A 22,078-nucleotide genomic window follows, 5' to 3' on the forward strand; every position below is an offset into this window, starting at 1 on the left:
TGCAGTGTGTAGCAGCTTAGACAAGGCCAATGTTCTCTGGTTACCTGTATTTCTAACTTAATATGCATCAAACAAATCCAACTGACACGACACTCTGACACAAAATCTTGTAAGATGAAATTGGGAGTACTAAGTTGAATGGGGGAGTTCTTTGTCTTTAAGGAATGTATAGTTAATTTGGGCTGGGTTTTGTCAGTGCACATATAAGGGCTTGATTCATCTTACTTTGGAAACCTTCCCCCTGTCACTCTGCACCTGTGACACTTTTGCTCATTCTCTTAAATTTTGAGGTTTTTTTTTTCTCTTTAAACCAGAGTTTACAAAAGTATTCACCATGGATTTGGTTGTGAGTAGGACCAAATCTTTGTGCCTGTGTTTATGCTGGTGCCGAGTCTAGCTCAGCAGGGATTGCACTGTCTAGTCACCAGTTTTAGAATCAGGCATCACTTGACTCATACTACAGTCCTCATTGCTTCTTTGCCTAGTAAATATTTACAAGGGTTGCTTGCTCTATTCATTTAATAAAAAGGTTTAATACATTGTTTAAATACATTGGTAATTTTAAGAGGCATAATGATAAACATGCACAGAAAGAATTTCCGTGTTGCACCAGTAAACACCTTTATTTGTCTTCTGGTACTTTACATATTGCCTGAGGTTTGTGAAAAGCAACAAGATAATGAAAACAGTGACTCTGCAAGGATACTTTATGAGCATAAGACATAGGTCCATTTACAGATCTTATGCTGTAAATACTTTACTGGATGACAAAACTTGTGATTTCCATAGGTGAGCAGTATTTGTGAATTATATCACTTTTTTAGGGCACTTTAACACACTAGAGGACTAGCCTAGGGCTAGAATTGTGAAAGTGGGGAAGTTTTTAGTTTATGTTTTTAGGTTTCCCTTTCAACGTCTTCGTTTTTTTTTTTTTTTTTTTAGCCCTTGTTGCCCTGCTTGTTTCCTTTTCTAGTATCTATTTTCCTGTGGTCTTAAAATCATTTCTATTAATGGTTCATTTAATGTGTTCTCTTTCTCAAGGGTGTTTGCATTTTGATAGACAAAATAATTATATTTGGCTAAGCCAGGGGAATTAAGCGCTAATTGTGACATTCAGTTTAATATGTAAGTGGCTACCCATATTGTAGGTGGGTTCCAAATACACTTTCATATTCAAGTAGATACTGTCCCACTTAAGGAATAAGGTGCAAAACGAGAATGCTGTTCGCTCTTGACTAACCAGCACCTGCATATCCGATTTAAAGATGATCATTTCCTCTTCTTTATCCATTCTTCTAATTTTCTAAAAGTGGAGGTTTTTAGAGAACAGCATGGTATCATAGAATGAGTGTATGGCCTTTGGAGTACAACTTGGATTTATATCCAGGCTTTGCCATTGTTTGACCTTGGACATAAGCCCTCCTACTCCTGAATCTCAGTTTCCTCACCTGTGAAGTATGGTTGTCAGTGTTGTTATGGTGGAAAAAGTGGGTATAAATCACAGCATTGTCATGTAGTTACTATAAATAGTCTAAATCCCAGAATTTCTACAGGGAAAAAATGAAAACAATCAAAGGTTTTCTACATATTAACCTTGTTAAAAGTTTTTAGCAGATGTCAGTAATAAATTAATCATTATTAATTTATATATAAATTATTATTATGCCAATAATAAATTGTTTGATTTTAAGCAAGCCATTTATAGTTTATGGATACATTATATTTGTGTTTGCAAATGTATTAGTGAGATGTGAATATTTACAACATAATACTATTTTAATTAAAAAAGGATTAATTGAATGCAGGGTGTTCAGTGCTAAGCCAGGGGAACTGAGTGCTAATTGTGACATTCAGTTTAATATGTAAGTGGCTACCCATATGGTAGGTGGGTTCCAAATACACTTTCATATTCAAGTAGATATCTGTCCCACTTAAGGAATAAGGTGCAAAACGAGAATGCTATTTGCTTTTGACTAACATAGGTGTTAAGTGCATTTGGGACATGATTTTTGTTCTCAAAGTTTAATATTTATGAGATGATTCGGGAATGTCCATATTGAGGTATGATCTTGTGAGGTGGGTACATTTTGTCTGTGTTATGTTCTCCTGCATTCTCTTATTGTACAGGGTTCGACAATTCTGTTTTTCACACCACAGATTTACCGATAAAGAGATACAGAGAATATGAGCTGGTGACTCCAGTGAGCACAAATCTAGAAGGACACTATCTCTCCCATACTCTTTCTGCGAATCACAAAAAGAGATCAGCGAGGGACGTGTCTTCCAACCCTGAGCAGTTGTTCTTTAACATCACAGCATTTGGAAAAGATTTTCATCTGCGACTAAAGCCCAACACTCAACTAGTAGCTCCTGGGGCTGTTGTGGAGTGGCATGAGACATCTCTGGTGCCTGGGAATATAACTGATCCCATTAACAACCATCAACCAGGAAGTGCTACAGATAGAATCTGGAAAACAGAGCCTTTGCAGACTAACTGTGCTTATGTTGGTGACATCGTGGACATTCCAGGAACTTCTGTTGCCATCAGCAACTGTGATGGTCTGGTAAGGCTCCTTCCGTTTTGTGTGTATGAGTTTGCAGGTGCTGCGAGGGCAACCATGACTTCTGCATGGTTTGGAAGGTGGAGGTGGAAAGGAGGCTTCATTGTTATGTTATATTTTAAGTTCAGAAAAAGACACTAGAAAGCATTTTGCAGTGAAAGATGTATATTTTGGCTTAATTTGTGACAATTTAGTTTCTTGGAATAATGTGAAGACAACATTATTCCAAGAAACAAATGACAATTATTTTAGCATTTTTTTTTTTTGCTAATGTTTTCCCTTATATTACATTGGAGGATTTTCTTATTTTGTACAAAGTGTTCTGAAAACTTTCTAAAGAAGCATAGATTCTTTCAAAATGATAGTATTTTATTCCTTATGTGGAAACTTTAGATGTCTTCATAAATAAAGCATTTTGAAAGTGTTCTCTAGCTTCCTCAGAGAATGCTAATGTGGAGAATGAGCAGATTCTCTGTCAGAATGTGTCCAAGTAGCATTACTTTATGAACTCAAGATGCAATGCCTTCTGTGTGGTGGCTTTGATTCTTCATTTTGAAATTCAATACCCATATATTGCTTTTCAGTTTTGTGGTTGAGGCCAATAGTAATCAGCCGTTCTTTACACACTGAATAGGTGAACTATTTTTATTTGTTTTGTATTTCCAGTTTTTATTTGAAATGTGTGTCAGTGTTTATGCCTCTTCTATACACAGTCGATTACAAGTCTGTATTACAAAAGAGCAGCCATTTTTATTTCAATGGCTATCAGGCTGCTGTTTCTTGGGAGTTCAGAGCTGTTACTTTTGTTTTGTCACTGCTTCTGGGAGTTCTCAAAATATTTCTTTCATTCCTGATTATAATTATTCTATAATATTTTGGCTTGTCCTGCTATGATACTTTGAATATTCTGCTGTTGTCCTCTTTAAGCATAACTCCAACCCAATGGAGTTAAGATACAATGTTTTATCAAGTACTTGTGAGTTATCATGCTTTAGTTTATTTTTGCAAGCTTGTACTGACTCTTGATGTTCTGTAGGGCTGTAAAAACCAGCATGGAAAACAGTATGGCATGCATGTATCAGGTTCTGCAACATGAACACCACTAGTTTAGGGTTATACTTCAGTTTGTGCTGGGCTAGCTTCTGGGGTTTAAAGCCATAGAGAATCTACCAAATTTCTCTCATTCTACATAAAAGGTTGAATAGAACTGGATTAACTTAAATCATTGAATAAAACCAATAAGAAAGTACTTTGTAGAAGACTAACAAGATTCGAGATGTTGACTGAGAGAGCTGTGATTCGATGTTAAGTCGTAAAAGGAAGTAAATTATATAAAATATATTAATACTTTCAAGTACACTATCTTGAGTATAGATCTTAATTTAGTGTTATTTAAAAATTTTAGAGTGTAAGAAATTATTTAATTTTTATTTCCTCAGTTAAGAGGAACACTTAGGTTCGTATTTAACAAAATACTTTTAATTTAATTAAAAAACCCCAGTGCTACTTAAATGTGCTACACAGACTCAGGTTTGTGACAAGACAAATACCAATGGTGAGGCTAAGTGTTTCCTCAGTTAAGAGGAAACAAAAATTAAATAATTTCTTTGCTTTTATTTTCCTCTTAACCAAGGAAATAAAAATTAAATAATTTTTATTTTTTGGGATACTGGCTTGAAAATCAGTTTAGGGAAGGCAAAAGGCAAGGGAATTACTTTAATGCATTATTACAGTGATTTTAAACCTGATCAAATAATCGGTGTTTTTCTTACTGTACATGTCAAATTATTTAATCATAGATGCAGAAATCTGGAGCAATAGTTCTTATAAGGAAGAGGAAAATAGATATGAATTGTGAATGAAAATTCATCTTAAATGAATAGAAGTTCTTTGATTCATTAACTAATAAATTAAAAAAATTTGCAGGAAGCTGATTATGGGCACTATCCTGGGCACTGTGAAATAGTGAAAGAAATAATCATGGTTATACCCTCAAGGAACTCAGAAATGTAAAGTTTTGCCATAGAATTGAAATGTCCAAAATATTTGGTAAAAGAACACACATGTAAAATATATGTAAATATTTATATAATTATATGTAAATATATAACATTTTTATAATAGATATTTAATATAGTATATTAATTATGTTTCCTTTAAATTATGGTTAAGGAAAGTATCTTCTGGAGAGATTTTATGAGTGGAACAGAATTTTTCAGCAGAGAGAAGTGGCCCAGACCTTGAGTTTGATCAGGAAAAGGGTGGATATGGCCTTATTAGGCAGTGCTGAGGATGTGGCCATGTACAAATGGAAGCTTTTCCTAGAGTTTCCAGCTCAGAGCAGCTGTGTGCTAAAAGGAAGAAAGCAGATCGTGCAGAAACAGAAGCAGGCTTAGGAGAGCAGATCAACAAACTGAGGGATAACACAGCAGTTGCTTCATTGAGTTGGGGAGGATTTCTTAAACTTGAATTGTTTTGAACAAGACAAACCTTTAGAAGAGATAATTTCAAAGTTTAATTGGTGAGAATGAGAATGTGGATAAATCTGGCTAATCAGCTGGGGCCTGAGTCCTTTAACTGGCTATGTGTAGGAATTTAGGCTTGACCTCCTTGACCTTAGGGAAGGAAGCATGGATACTGAGATAACATAGATGCCAGAGAATTAACCTGATGGCATATAAAGCTATTGTCTTGGGAGGCTTTGGGGTTTTAATAAAATCCAATTGTCTTAATAGAACGTACAGCCACTCTGGCCTAAAAATACCGATGAGAAAATCTCTGCCTGTCAAGAGTATAGCTATTGAAACCCTACCTGCATGGGAAATTTAATCAATTTAATGAGATTAATACTGGACTGGTATAGAAGGGATTCTAATAATTCAATTTCCTACATGTGTTCTTTGAAACTGCTGCACATAGGTAGTAGCCACAGGTATTTACTCCTCACTACGTTGGGTGGTTCATGGCAAGACCCTCACCATGAATAAAATTTCTTCTCTTTTTCTTTTCTGCTGCCTTGTCAGATGCTCTGTGAGTTTGAAATGGGCAGCACACCAGACATATTTAACAGAATGCTCTTAATTTAATTAAAAAACCCCAGTGCTACTTAAATGTTCTACACAGACTCAGGTTTGTGACAAGACAAATACCAATAGTGAGGCTAATTGTTTAGGACCTTTTATAGCAATTTTGACAGCTAGTGTATGTCTGTTAGGTCTAATAATAACAGTTTTGAAAATGGGCTGGTGTTTTCTATCTTTTTTCATTTTATTATTATGGTAGTTTTTATTATATCAAATTGTATTTATTTTGTATGTACAAAAATAACTAGTCTGGAACTGACTAGGGAGAAAAACTGTTTCTTTACCACAGTTAGTTTGAGAAATAGGCAGTGACTCTTAGCTGGTTTTGCCCACTCTGGACTTCAGAAATGTGACTAAAGTCATCAGGTAAACCTATTCCAGGTAATTGTATGAAATGATTGCATGAAAGGCAATTTAACATAGACTTTATCAAAGAGGATGGACGAATGCCTTGAGTGACATATAGAGCTATGGTCTGGACAAAGACATTTCTCATTGAGTTTCTGAAATCAACAGGGTCTCCTGTACAAAGCAATTGACAATGAGTCCTACCCAGTGTGAACAATCAAGAACAGTATCTTTTTCTGCCTGGCATTGACTCTTTCCTGTTCTCAGTCAATATTATCATGAATGAGTGACTGCTAATCCTTTATCAATTACAGCTTTATCCTTGCTCTAGTCTGCCCAACTTTTAGGGAAGAATTATTGAGATATTCAATCATAGAATTATCCCCACTTTCTGACAGCATCCAATCTAGAAAAATGCCCTACTTCTTTAGACTCCTCTCAAAATTAACCCAACCAAAGTGCAAATGCTATTAATAATAGGTTCTTTTCAACAGTCTCTTACTGGGATGCTCATGGTTCCCTCTGCTGTACATTCTCCATCTCAGCAATGTGTAATAAACCCGGCTTCTTAACTCAAGATGTGCTTCTGGTGGTCTTTGCCTAGAGCGTGCTGATGTGCTTTACCTCTCTACTTCTATATTGTTGAAATGAGAGTCTGGTGGTCAGGAGTCATGAGAATGGCAGGCATTTTACACACTTTTTGGGAAGACACTCTGGCTGAGAATCCCAGAGGAAAATAGATTTCTTTCACAGAGTCCTGGCATTTACTCTCTAATACCATAAAATCTCCCCTGTGAGTGGTGGCTGCTTGCAATCATATTTTGTGGTCTACAGTTTGTCAAAATAAAGGTTTTTTGGTTAGTGGGCTTTTTGTCATGTGTTTCATAATCTAAAGAAACTGGATTTTTCTCAACTTGCTAGGACAATATCACCTTGCTAATTCTCCTGGACTGTCATCAGAGGGAACTGGTTGTGAGTGGAAGAACTGACTAGCTAATGGCTCTGCTGGGCTACCCCACTCAGTGATTTTCTTGTGGGCTGATTTTAATCAATCAAGGGGATTTATCTAGGACAGAGGTTTTCAAGGTTCTTTTTCTTTTTTAATATTTGTAATTCTTCCTTCAAATGAAACCACTAGGGGTTATCTAATAAAAAAAGTGTAAATTGGATAAACTCAGGAAAGGTCTGGTCAGAACATTCTCCCTCTTTCCTTGTCTTCAGTCCAGACCACCGCTGGGCTCCCTGAGGCATCTAACAGAGCTCTTTACTGGTAGGTTTGGGGTTCTTGGAAGCTTGAGGTTAACAATTTGGGAACCATAAAGAGAACCTCTCTTCTAAAACATCTGATAGTCACATCTGGTTAATATCAGAGTAATTTTATCTTTGTTAGATTTTGAACAGGACTAAATGAAGTCTTTGTGGGCAACTGCAAAGTTAAAACAAAAACAGCCCTAGTTACCTGCCTTAAGACTTTCACTGTGTGATCTGATCCCTTAAAAAACATATTCTTGCCATGCCTGTTTTAGTAAGTCTAGCTGCAGAGGCGCTTTTTTAAAAAGTCCATTTTAAAAAGTATTATGAGCCAGTATGCCCATGATTGAGAACATTTGGTGATTACCAGCTCGATCTGGTGAATGAAATGTTTGATACTAAAAATAGGCATATGTTTGTAGCTATATAGTGGATTTAAAAAAGAAGTTTTTGAGGCCTGATTTTGACATGTTGATATTTGCATATCTGCTTTAATGAGAGAACCTGATGTTTAAAGACCTGTTGCCTCTCACCTCTTCCTCCTGTGGAAGATGTCCACAGAAAGTGTTGTGTAAGTTATTGGTGAGACAGAAGAGATATCTGTGCCCTCATTGATTAAATGCTGATTTGAGACCTTAGAAGATCTGAAGAATAAAGGACTGAAGCAGTGTTTCACCTCCAAGTACCTACACCAGGCAGCCTATTTTGGCAATGCAGGATTGGAAGATGCTTAAAGCCCTTATACCCCTTAATTTCTAGGGGTTAGGAACAAAGCAGCAGACACTGGCCCCTTTAAGAATGAAGAGTTTGATAAGAGTCCTCCAGTTTAATTAGTCTGGAAGAACCAGTGGTGGCCTTATTGCTCCCTTCCTGAGGTTTGGTCAAGCAGTGCCTCTCAAGAACTGACGTGTGCCTGCCTATGCCAGGTCTGAGCTATTGAATACATCATCCGTCTTGCCTCCTCCTTCAAATAGGCAGTTTGTGCTTATTCAGGATGAAGAGGGAAGGTTTGGCATAGTCTTTGATCATTTTTACATCTCATATGTAACTTTTATATGGCTAGAGTCATATATATGTCAAGGCTTTTTCAATGTTTTTGTCTGCATTTCTCTTTTGTGACTAATTATCTTATACAAAGAATATCCAAGGATGTGATCTTGGAATAAAATAAAAAACCAAAAAAAGAAGTCAAAAGTGTTTTCAAATTTAAGCATTTTTAAAAATAGTTATTTATAGTTAAATTATTCATGTTTATTATCATAAGTACTACCTGGTCACAGTTTGTTCTTTTATGTACATCAATTTGATTATGGTTTTTCCCAAACACCTCTTCTTTGATATAGTAATTTTTAAGAAATAAATTTAAAGATGGTTAAAAAAGGGAAAACTGCACATTTCTTTTTGGATAGACCTGGACAAACAGACAATAAAAGGGGCATGGAAGTTCTTTTTCTTTCTATTGCTGACCTGGAAAGTAATGCTTTCTGTTCTTTTTAATGCCATGAAAACCATAATGTCATTATAACTAAAGTAAGTTTTTGAAGATACTAAAAAATGCGTTAGGAACTGTTTAAATATGCTTGATCACATCTGAAATATTTCCTTCTGGGTAAATTGTAATTAAAAGAAGAACAAAGGCACAGCACAGAGTTGATATGATACCCTTATATATAATTATGCCCTGAGGTCACAGTCTCCTTGCAAACTAAACTCAATCTCAGGGTTTAACTTAATTCCAGGAATCCTGATCCAAGTTAAAGCATTCTGAAGCACTAGTATGTAAGTTGTTACATTGCTGTGGTAAGTACTGAGATTGGTCAAATGTAACTCTTCAAAGAGTACTGGAAATATGATTTAATACTGCTAGAAATATAGAGAGATTAATCAGAAATACCGTTTAAAAGGGAGACTTTACTATTGTCAGTCTATGACAATGAAATTGCAAAATAAAAAGGGGTTCCTAATCAATTTTGCTTTTTATTAAGGTAGGGTGAATTCTCTGCCTCTAAAAAAATGCATTTAAACATTTTGTTTTCAAAGGAATTGATTAATTTTTGAGCAATATTAGACTACTAAATGTATCAAGACATTGTTATTAGTTTTATGGTGCTTTGTCATCATAAATAGGTTGGCAATAAACAGATTCAGATCTTCCATAATTGTGACATATTTCTGAAAATTCTCATGCATTGATTGAAGAAACAGGAATATATAATTGAACTGAGATCTAACTCCAGATTCAGTAATACCAAAAAGTAAGATATATATATATATATTCAGTAATACTGAAAAATAAGATACACACACACACACACACACACACACACACTATATATCTATATATATATTAGCCTGACAGGTTTTGAGATGAAGGTTATAGATTGTAATAGCCTCCTTTTTCTTCCAGTATTTTTAATGATAAAATACACAAAGCATAAAATGTACTGTCTTAATCATGTTTTAAGTATACAGTTCAGTGGTGTTAACTACATTCATATGGTTGTACAACCATGACTACCATCCATCTCTAGAACTCTTTCCATTTTGAAAAACTGAAACTCTATACTTGTTAAAAAACTATTTCCCATTTCTACCTCCCTATAGCCTCTGACAATCACCATTTTCTACTTTCTGTCTCTATAATTTTGACTTCTCTAAATACTTCATATAAGTAGAATTATATGGTATTTTTCATTTTGTGACTACCTTATTGCATTTAGCATAATGTCCTTAAATTTCATCCATTTTGAAGCATATGTCAGAATTTCCTTACTTTGTAAGTTGTATAATATCCCATTTTATGTATGTACCACATTTTATTCATTTATCTGTGGTTAGATACTTGGATTGCTTCCACACTTCAGATATTATTAATAATGCTGCCATAAACATAAATGTACACATATCTTTTCAAGACTCTGTTCAGTTCACTTGAATTTATCCCCCAAAGTGATATCAATGGATCATATGGTCATTCTATTTTTAATTTTTGGAAAAAACTGCCATACTGTTCCCTGTGGTAGCTGTATTAGTTCGTCTTCACACTGCTGATAAAGTTATACCCAAGACTGGGTAATTTACAAAAGAGAGAGGTTTAATTGGACGTGGAAGCCTCACAATCATGGTAGAAGGCAAGGAGGAGCAAGTCACATGTTAAATGAATGACAGCAGACAAAGAGAGAGCTTGTGCAGGCAAACTCCCATGTTTTAAAACCGTTAGATCTCATGGAACCCATTCACCAGCACAAGAACAGTGCAGGAAGATTCACTCCCATAATTTATTCACCTCCTACTGGGTTCCTCCCACAACATGTGGGGATTGTGGGAGTTTCAATTCAAGATGAGATTTGGGTGAAGATACAGTAAAACTGTATCATTCCACCTGTGGCCCCCTCCCAAATCTCATGTCCTCACATTTCAAAGCCAATCATGCCTTCCCAACACTCCCCCAAAAATCTTAACTTATTTCAGCATAAACTCAAAAGTCCACAGTACAAAGTCTTCATTTGAGACAAGGCAAGACCTTTCTGCCTATGAGCCTATAAAATCAAAAGCAAGTTAGTTACTTCCTACATACAATGAGGGTACAGACATTGGGTAAATACAACTATTACAAATGGGAGAAATTGGCCTAAGCAGAGGCTACAGGGCCCATGCAAGTCCAAAATCCAGCAGGGCAGTCAAATTTAAAAGCTCCAAAATGATCCCCTTTGACTTTAGGTCTCGTATTTGAGTCACACTGATGTAAGAGATGGATTCCCATGGTCTTGGGCAGCTCCCGCCTTGTGGCTCTACAGGGTACAGCACTCCTCTTGGCTGCCACCATGGGGTGGTGTTGAGTGTCTGCAGCTTTTCCAGGCATATGGTGCAAGCTATTGTTGAGTGTCTGCAGCTTTTCTAGGCATATGGTGCTACCATTCTGGGGTCTGGAGGACAGTGGCCCTCTTTTCACAGGTTCACTAGATGGTGCCCCAGTAGCGACTCTGTGTGGGGGCTCCCACCCCACATTTCCCTTCTACACTGCCCTAGCAGAGATTCTCCATGAGAGAGTCGTCCCTGCAGCAAAATTCTGCTTGGACATCCAGGCATTTCTGTACATCCTCTGAAATCTATGTAGAGGTTCCCAAACCTCAGTACTTGATTTCTCTGCACCTGCAGGCTGAATACCATGTGGAATATGCCAAGGCTTGGGGCTTGTGCCCTCTGAAGTCATGGCCCATGCTGTACCTTGGCCTCTTTTAGTCATGGCTGGAGCAGCTTGGATGCAGGGCACTGAGTCCCTAGGCTACAGACAGCAGAAGGACCCTGGGCCTGGCCCATAAAACCATATTTTCCTCCTAGGCCTTCAGGCCTGTGATGGTGGTGGGGGAGGGGGTCTGCTGTGAAGACCTCTTACATGCCCTGGAGACATTTTCCCCATTGTCTTGGGGATTAACATTGGGCTTCTTGTTACTTATGCAAATTTCTGCAGCTAGCTTGAGTTTCTCAGAAAAGGGATTTTCTTATTGTCAGGCTGCAAATTTTCTGAACTTTTATGCTCTCCTTTCCTTATAAAACTGAATGCCTTTAATAACAGCCAAGTCACATCTTGAATTCTTTACTGCTTAGAAATTTCTTTCACCAGATACCCTGAGTCATATCTTTAAAGTTCAAAGTTCCTCAAATCTCTAGGGCAGAGGCAAAATGCTGCCAGTCTCTTTGCTAAAACATAACAACAATCACCTTTGCTCCAGTTTCCAACAGGTTCCTCATGTCCACCTGAGGCCACCTCAGCTTGGATTTCATTGTCCATATCATTATCAACATTTTGGTCAAAACCATTCAACAAGTCTCTAGCAAGTTTCAAATGTTCTCACATTTTCCTGTCTTCTTCTGAGCACTTCAAACCGTCCCAACCTCTGCCTGTTACCTAGTTCCAAAGTCACTTCCACATTTTGGGGTATCTTTTCAGCAGTGCCTCATTCTACTGGTAGAAATTTACTGTATTAGTCCATTTTCACACTGCTGATAAAGATATACCCTAGACTGCGTAACTTACAAAAGAATGAGGTTTATGAACTCAGTCCCATGTGGCTGGGGAGGCCTCACAATCATGGCAGAAGGCAAGGAGGAGCAAGTCACATCTTACATAGATGGCAGAAAAGAGAGAGATTATACAGGCAAACTCCCATTTTTAAAAACAATCAGATCTCATGAAACTCATTCACTATCTGGAGAATAGCACAGGAAAGACCCACCCCCATAATTCAGTCACCTCCCACCAGGTTCCTCCCACAACATGTGGGAATTGTGGGAATTACAATTCAAGATGAGATTTGGGTGGGAATGCAGACAAACCGTATCAGTAGCGATACCATTTTATATTCCCACCAGCAGTGCACAAGAGTTTGATTTTTTTCCTTGTTCTGGTCAACACTAGTTATTTTATTTTTTAACTTTTCTTTAAAATATTATTTTTTTATTTTATATTTTTATTATACTTTAAGTTCTGGGGTACATGTGTAGAATGTGCAGGTTTTTTACATAGGTATATATGTGCTATGGTGGTTTGCTGCATCTATCACCCCATCACCTACATTAGGAACTTCTCCTAATGCTATCTTTCCCCAATGCCCCCACCCACTGTTACTCCCTTCCCCCTGCCCCCTAATAGGCCCCAGTGTGTGATGTTTCCCTCCCTGTGTCCATGTATTCTCATTGTTTAACACCCACATATGAGTGAGAACTTGTGGTGTTTGGGTTTCTCTTTTTGTGTCAGTTTGCTGAGAATGATGGTTTCCAGCTTCATCTATGTCCCTGCAAAGGATATGAACTCATCTATTTTTATGGCTGCATAGTATTCCATGGTGTGTATGTGCCACATTTTCTTTATCCAGTCTATTATTGATGGGCATTTGGGTTGGTTCCAAGTCTTTGCTATTGTGAACAGTGCTGCATTAAATATACCTGTACATTTGTCTTTATAATAGAATGATTTATAATTTGTTGGGTACACACTCAGTAATAAAAACATACACTCAGTAATACCCAAAGGATTATTTGGGTATTACATTTGCTAGGTCAAATGGTATTTCTGATCTAGATTCTTGAGGAATTACCACATTGTATAGTAGCCATCCTAAATGTTCTGAGGTAGATAGTGTCTTATTATAGTTTTGAGATGCATTTCCCTTATGATTAGTGAAGTTGAACATCTTTTCATGTGCCTGTTGTCCCCTTGTATATCTTCTTTGGAGAAATGTCTATTGAGGTTCCTTGCTCATTTTTGAATCTGGTTTTTTGTTGTTGAGATAAGAGATATTAATCTCTTATATATGGTTTGCAAGTGTTCTCTTCCATTCTGTGTGTTGCGTTTTTACTTTGTTAATAATGTCTTTAGATGCACAAAAGATTTTTTTTTAATTTTCATGAAGTCCAATTTATTTTTTCTTTTGTTGACTGTGCTTTTGATGTGAGATCTATTGCAAAATTCAGTGTTGTGAAGCTTTTGCTCTATTTTTTTTAACAAGAGTTTTTAGTTTTATGTCTTATATTTAGGTCTTTGATCCATTTTCTATTAATTTTTGTATACAGTATTAGGTAAGGATCCAGCTTTATACTTTGGGTATGTGGATATCAAGTTTTCCCTGATTTATTTGTTGAAAAGACTGTCTTTTCTCAGTTGAATGCTCTTGGCATCCCTTTCCAAAATCATTTGACCATATATGCAATAATTTATTTCTGGACTTTCTATTATATTCCATTGTTGCATATGTTTATCTTTAGGCTAGTATAACACTGTTATACTAGCTTTGTAATAAGTTTTGATATCAGGAAATGTGAGTCCTCCAGCTTTCTGCTTTTTTTCAAGTTTGTTTTGGTGATTTGGGTTCCTTTGAGATTCCATGTTAAATTTAGGATCGGTTTTTCAACTTCTGCCAAAAAAAGTCTTTGGCATTTCTTGCAGAAGGTGTAGTGGTAATGAACTCTCTTAGCATGTGTTTGTCTAGAAATGTCAAAACTTCTCCCTCAATTTTGAAGGGATAGTTTGCCAAATTATGATTCTTGGTGTACAATTTTTTTTCCTCTTAGCATTCTGAATATATCAGTCCACTGCCTCTAGAATCTGAAAGTGAAAGTTTTTGATGAGAAATCTGCTGATTGTCTTGAGGATCCCTTGTATGTGATAAATTGCTTCTCTCTTTCTTCTTTAAAGTTCTCTCTTTGTCTCATCTTTCAGCAATTTAATTATGATGTGTCTTGGTATGAATCTCTTTGAATTCTTCCTACTTGGAGTTTATTGAGCTTCTTAGATATTTATATTTATGTCTTTCATCAAATTTGGGAATTTTTCAGCCATTATTTCTTCAAATATTTTCTCTGCTTTTTTTTTTTTTTTTTTTTTTTTTGAGATGGAGTTTAGCTCTTGTTACCCAGGCTGGAGTGCAATGGTGCAATCTCGGCTCACCGCAACCTCCGCCTCTTGGGTTCAGGCAATTATCCTGCCTCAGCCTCCTGAGTAGCTGGGATTACAGGCACGCGCCACCATGCCCAGCTAATTTTTTGTATTTTTAGTAGAGACAGGGTTTCACCATGTTGACCAGGATGGTCTCGATCTTTTTACCTCGTGATCCACCCGCCTCAGCCTCCCAAAGTGCTGGGATTACAGGCTTGAGCCACCATGCCTGGCTCTTTTCTCTTCTCTTTCTGGGTCTCCCACAATATGTATGCTGGTCTGCTTAATGGTGTTCCACAGGTCCTTTAGGCTCTGTTCACTTTTCTTCAATCTTTTCTCTTTCTCAGACTTGGTATTTCCATGGTCCTATCTTCAAGTTTACTAGTTTTTCTGCCTGCTCAAATCTGCCTTTGAATTCCTCTAGTGAATTTTTCAGTCCAGTTAGTTTCCTTTTCAACTCCAGAATTTCTTTTTAGAGTTTCTTTCTGTCTTGATATTTTCTTTTCATACATCACTTTTTTTGACTTTCTGCATATCTGTCTTAATTTTTTAGACATCTTTAAGACAGTTGTTTTAAAGTAATTTTCTAGTAGATCTGCTGCTACTGCCACTAAGTCTTATTTAGGACAGTATCTGTTGTCTTTTTCTTCCTTTGAATGGATCAGTCTTTTCTGTTCCTTTGCATTCCTTATGATTTTTTTTTTTTAACTGAGCTTCTGAACCTGATAGTGTTGAATCTCTGGAAAACAGATTTTCTCCCATTCCTCAAGGCTTGCTGTTTGCTTTGTTGTCTTTTATTTATTTGTAGTTGTTGTAGACTGCCCCTTTTCTGAAGATTAGCCTGAACTGTAAACTTAAGGTCTTCTCAGGTCATTTGTGAGCCTCTCTGCCTTTTCCTGGGCATGCACATTGACGTTCTAATTTTTCTTCTATATGAAGTTGCTTTTGACAATCCTAGTATTCAGTTTCTGATTCATGAAAAGAGAAAAAGCCAAAAATGAAAAAAAAATACTATCTCTTTAAATTCTCTAAAAATCCTTTCAGTCAGATGACGAGGGGTTTGCAGCAATGGAAGGAGTAAGTAAAAAGGCTGCCACTCGTTGTCTAAACCTCCATGATCAGAAGCATCAGTGATCAGGGCATGGATCCAAGATATTTGGAGAACAAGGTCCTTTTTGCCCACATTGGCTCCTGCAGGTTGTATACAAGCTGCTGTAGGAATATGTGCACAGTTGCCTGCCACAGGGCTGCCGGTTGGGGTATTGGTAACTGCTACTGTTTTAAGAGTTAAAGATGACTAAAACTAACTATGATTTATTATTCCAGTCTTCCCCTGGAAGTGGCAAACCTTTAGTACACTACAGAATTCCAAAATCCTGTCATCAGACAGATTCTGCCAGTATGATTGTTGCCTAAGTGGGGAAATTCTTGGTGCTTCCTATTCTATCACCTTTTTAGAATCTTACCTGTTACATTATAATTTTATAAAATGTTTAGAATAGATTAGTTTTTTTTAGTAGGAATAATCAATAAGCACCAGTGAAAAGGAACAGTGGCCAAATTATTCTGAGTTGTGATATTTTGGGAAAGTTCAGTTTTAAGAAAATTAAGTTCCATTGATGACAGAGGTCAAGCCTTTTGTAAAATGGTTGAAGGAAAGGATTCATAGTTGGGATTGATCACAGTGTTGTTTTCAAATTAGACAAACTTGGACTCTAGTTCCAGTTCTATCACTTACCAGCCTTATGACCTTGAGCAAGTTCTTTAACCTTTGCTAAGGTCTCTTTCCTTCAGTAAAATGGAGAAAGCAATGCATGTCAGATTAAGGCATTACCAAGAGCATTACTGCATCTTCTACACTGCCTGGCCCTTAGGAAATCAGTGTTACTGAAGTCCTCTTCTTTTTCCATTTACAATGATTCATTTTAGCATTTTTTGATTAATCATAATAATGATTAAGTTTGCAAAATAAGGTATGCTGCAATAACCCATCTCGGCCTGTGAGCCAGTTTGTGGAAAATAGTCTTCCACAAAATTAGAACCTTTGTGAAAATTCTTGTAATTTTAAGATAACCTTTTCTATGGCATGTAGGGCTCCTTTAACATCATGTTCTCTGAGAGTTACTCTAAGATCTGCTCTCCTGAAGATGTCTAAAGATAGAAAACCCATTATTTTTCATCTTATTTCTATATAGCTCTACCATATAGAAAGTTCTTATTCCAGTTACTTGACTCTTCAGAGTTGAGACAAAGACATGATAACCATGATAGACTTCTTATTGCTGTTGTCATTATAATAATGAGGTTTTACACAATTGACCACCATGTAGTGCCCTGTGTCACAAATAACCATATAGAAGAAAATCTCTGCTGTGGGAACAGTTCCTTCAGTGGTGTGATGTAGTTCACACACCCTAGTTGGAATAGAATTAACCTGGCATAAGTCACAATTTTAACTTTCGTCTCAGGCTTTTCATTTGGGTCAAATATTTATGTCAGGAATCTCAGAATGAGACATATTTGGGATAGAGGGTAAAGGGTTTTATGGCATCAGATGGCTTATAGTGTTGTTCAGAATCTTCCCAACCTCATTCATTTGCTATCTTTTTTCTTTTTTAAAAATTACTTATTTATTTATATTTTTTAATTATTTTTTTCTTTTTTCTTAAGTGATGGTGTTTAATATGCTATCTTATATCTTTTCCTTTTTTTCTGGTCCAGAGTTTTCCATGAAAACAAGCATCTAGCAAGGAGTGTGCGTTCTCTGCACATCTGTGGAGCAACTGAAAGGGATGAAGAAAGTGGTGGCATAGGGATGCCTAGTGCCAATTACCAGAAAATGCATTTTTTAGAATTGATGGCATTATCAAAGTAGATCTTTGGGATTCTGACTAGCTGATAAAACTTTCCAACATCAGTTTAAAATGTAGGAGACTTCTGGAAAGTCTACTTCTGTCTGGTGATGCCTTTAAAAGTAGAAGATATTTATAGATTGAGAGGACTGTACTGTTAGATGCTGGGATGTCTCATGAACCTAATGGGATCCAGTCTTAAAGTAGACTTCTGAAGTGATCATATGAAGTCTGAGACAAAATGGAGAACAGTACTTAATGAGAGAATTTGCGAATGTTGGCAAACCAAACACAATGGAAAACATTTCATTTAGCATTATCACTGTAACATGATGCTTTTAACATAGTGATTGGACTCTGGGGGTAATACTTCCTCTGGGCTTGCAGAATATTTGATCTTGCTTAGAGTGTGCCAATATTTTATGTTTTCTTTCCTGGACTTCTTATAGTCCTTCTTTTTGCATACCTGGGTCTGAGAATGGTATTAACTGGCTGCCTGGACAAGAAATCAGACCAAGCATAGTGATGTGGGTCCAGATAAAATAAGCCACCATGAGATCTCTGTTTGGTCAGCTGCACCTCACAGCCAGCTTTAGCTTCAATGGCGGTGTCACTCCTAGACTTAGCATATAAAAATGAGAGAAGACTTTGAGGCGTATTGGTCCTAGACTCTAACCACTGATCTAAAATTTTCAGAAAGGGATGTCTTTTTGTATGCTGGGCTTGGAAAAAAAATTTTAAGAACGTGTTTGTCTATGAGAATGTTTTGAAATATGGGCTGTATTCATGGCACCATGTTGCTACTTTTTTCCATACTTAAAAACTAGGAGTTTGAATTAGGTCAGTGATTCTTTTTGTTCCATTTGTTGAACTTTATTTAAAGTATTTTGTAAACCAAACTGTATAGTGATCATTTTTTCTATCTTTTAATAACATAAACACATACAAAATTGCTGGTCAGAGTTCACCATGAGTACAAATTACTCTCCTTCTACACTGATTGATTTCCTTTTCCAATAAAACAAATGATTCATAGACCTCTATTATTTTGTCCAGTCTTATGAAACAATGACATTCATTCTCAGATCTTCATTACTGCTTCCACTGGTCCCTACAGATCTAGGGAGCTAAAGTTAGGAAATATTAACTATTAACTTTCTGAGGTTCCCCCTGGGACTGTGTTGTTCTATGATTATATCTAAATTTGTGTTCTAATTTTTCCTTATGGTCAGTGTCCTCTTTCCATCAGAAAGAGAAGAGATCAAAGCATCAAATTAACTATTACTCATTAATTATGGTCTGCAATAGAAATTGCATGTATGAATGTTTACTTTTCCAAACGCTGAGATAGAGTTACTTTCTAATAGCACTTTTCTACTTTTAAAATTTTTTTTAATCCACTAATTCTGAATAAGCTCTGTGTACTTGAAGGCTTCAAATGACCTAACTGCTATTACAGTTTTGGAAGATGTTTCATCTTGACTTCTAATGAGACATGGAAATAACCAATGTAAAGAAAAAAAGATATATATATATATATATATATATACATATATATGAGTAACATAGACTTGTAGGTACATACATACATATGTACACATATACATACATGTACACATATACATACATGTACACACATACACACATGCACACATATACACATGCACATGTGTGTATGTTTACATGTATATATGTGTACCTATATCTGCATATATATACTGCACTGCCAGTCATATCAGAAGTATGGTACCTACAATTATGTACTTGATAATGATAATAAATGACTTTGTTACTAGTTTATTAACTGTTCTATACTTTTAAATCAGTACTTTAGAGTGTACTTCTATTATTAGAAAAAACGGTAGCTATAAAACAGCCTCAGGCAGTTCCTTCAGGAGGTGTTCCAGAAGAGGGCATTGTTATAATAGAAGATGACAGCTCCTTGCATGTTATTACCTCTGAAGACCTTCCAGTGGGGTAAGATGTGAAGGTAGAAGACAGTTCTATTGATGATTCTGACTCTGTGTGGGCCTAGGCTAATGTGTATGATTGTGTCTTAGTTTTTAACAAAAAAGTTTAAAAAGCAAAAAAAAAAAATTAAAAATTAAAAAATAGACAAAAATAGAGTATGTAAAGAAAATATATTTTTGTACACATTTACAAATGTGTTTATGTTTTAAGCTAAGTAAGAGTCATTTTAAAATGAAAAGTTTATAAAATAAAAAGTTACAGTAAGCTGAGGTTAATTTATTATCGAAGAAAAAAAATTTTAAATAAATTTAGTGTAGCCTGAGTGTGTTGTTTATACAGGAGTCTAGAACCTCACGTTTACTTACCACTTACTTACACAACCAGAACAACTTCCAGTCCTGCAAGCTCCATATAGTGCCCTATATAGGTGTATCATTTTCAATCTTTATTTTTACCATTTCTTTCTATGTTCACATCTGTTTAGATACACAAATACTTACTATTTTACTACAGTTGCCTACAGTATGCAGTATAGTAGCATGCTGTAGAGGTTTGCAGCAAGGGAGAAATATGCTGTGCCATACAGACTATGTATGTAGTATGTATGTAGTAGGATATACTATGTAGGTTTGTGTAAGTACATCATATCATGTTCACATAGTGATGAAATCACCTAATGCATTTCTCAGAACATATCCTAGTCATTAAGCAACACTTGACTGTATTATATTAACTAAAAGATATATATATATATAAAGATATACATATGTGTGTTTGTGTGTGTGTGTGTGTGTGTGTACATTTACACACACACTCTTAAAAGCAGAAGGAACTGTCCCTTAGATCAACTGTTAGGGAAACACCAAGCTACTTCAAGATGGGAATGTTGTGTCAGCTCTATTGAAACCATTTCCCTGGAAAGTCCTCCCACATTGCATATGAGGAATATTATTGTTTTCCCTAAGGGGCTTCTGACCTTAGCAGGCATCAGGATCTCCTGGAGAGTTTGTTAAAACAGATTTCTGGGTGCCACCTCAGAGTTTCTGATTTAGTAGGTCTGCAGATGGGACTGAAAGTTTGCATTTCTAACATGCTCTCAGTTACTGCCAGACTCCAAAACTCTACTGTTTGTTTCTTGCTTGTGTGCAATGATACTGGATGCTGTTTTTTCCCAGCTGACTTCCTTTTTCTGGTAAGGAATTTCAACTTTTTTTTTTTTTTTTTGGTCTGTAATACTGTCTGGCCCTTTCCCACTGCTTAGTCATAATCCCTGCCAGTTTGACTCAGCACCTGTCAGTCCCAGATTGGATTAACTATGCACAACTTTAACTTCCTCTTTTAGTCCCATATCCTGGGAGGCACACATGAGCACCATCTCCTCAGGCCATGTTCTGGCAGATACAGAAACTGTGTGAACTTAGACAAGCCACCTAATATGTCTGATCCTTGGCTTCGTTATTTGGTTCAGGCAAAGATTTTCTGGTGTTAGGTGGAGCTTTGAAGTGGATATTGGTGCTGTTATTTGGTGGCCAGTAGTCATTAAGAAATGCTCGTGAGTGTCTAAAACCATTTCACCTCCATGAATTGGGTAGAACTGTGATATAGGAAACAGAGAAAGCCTAAGATCTTCAGTTGTCCTACACTTCAACAGTCTGAGGACCATCACTCTCCTTGGGCTCCCACTAGCCAACCATGTACCCTGTTCTTACATCAGCTCTGTGCTTTATCCAACCCTCTTCTGTATCTGTACTCTCAACCTAGATGATCTCATCTGACTCCGTGGCTTCAATAGCACCTATACAGTGATGATTGTATGTGTCTGTGTTTGGGTCTGACCTCTCTACTGAGCTCCAGAATCAGACGTATCTTCTGTGGCCTATTCAGTATCTCCACTTGGATGTCTAAATTTAACCAGTCCAAAGATCAACCCTTGATAGACACTGCATGCTTTCCTCCAAAAAGAAAAGTTGCTGCCCATTTCTCAGGCCAAAAACCTAGATTCTTACTATCCTAGATTCTTCTTTTTTTCCCCTCTCAAATAACTCCTATCAGATCCATAATAAGTTTTTAGTTTTTTCTGTGAAATGTTTGAATCTACTTATTATGTTTCCAATGCTACAACTTTGGACAAAACCACTTTCATCTTTTCCATGGATATGACAGTGACCTCCTGTCTGATATTTTTAATCCATTCTTGCCCCTCTTGTTCACATAGAAGCTAAATTGGCATTTCTAAGTTTGATAAAATTTTCTGTGTACAAAACTTCAGTGGCTTCCCCTTAAAATCCAGAAATTTTACCATGACTTTTAAGACTCCATGTCAGTGGTTCTAATAATCATTGTGTATCATAATTACCTGAAGAGCTTACACACACACACGTGTGTGTGTGTGTGTATATGTATTTTGAGATCCCATCTCCAGATACAGAAATTCATTTGGTCTTGGATAAGACTCAGCATAAGCAGATTAAATGCTCCTATAGATGATTCTAGTATATAACTAGGGTTGAGAATTACTGTTCTCTTTAGAGGTCACTAATCTTAGGCATCAGAATCCCCTGGAAGACTTGCTAAAAC

The 22,078-nt window shown here is 36.5% G+C and overlaps 1 protein-coding gene across 10 annotated transcripts in view; it reads left to right on the forward strand.

The window, feature by feature from the left end:
- Positions 1 to 22,078, forward strand: part of ADAMTS3 (ADAM metallopeptidase with thrombospondin type 1 motif 3) — a 292,251-nt gene that overhangs the window by 17,965 nt on the left and 252,208 nt on the right. For 5 of the 10 annotated variants that reach the window (XM_035293568.3, XM_035293574.3, XM_035293570.3 and 2 more), the window contains exon 3: positions 2,128 to 2,564. In XM_035293568.3, the coding sequence (XP_035149459.1) occupies positions 2,128 to 2,564 (437 nt within the window). The remainder of the gene's footprint in view (positions 1 to 2,127; positions 2,565 to 22,078) is intronic. The other 5 variants (XM_035293569.3, XM_002745741.6, XM_035293575.3 and 2 more) reach the window with 1 other exon arrangement.

Source organism: Callithrix jacchus, chromosome 3, assembly GCF_049354715.1.
Source record: "Callithrix jacchus isolate 240 chromosome 3, calJac240_pri, whole genome shotgun sequence".
NCBI lineage: Eukaryota > Metazoa > Chordata > Mammalia > Primates > Cebidae > Callithrix > Callithrix jacchus.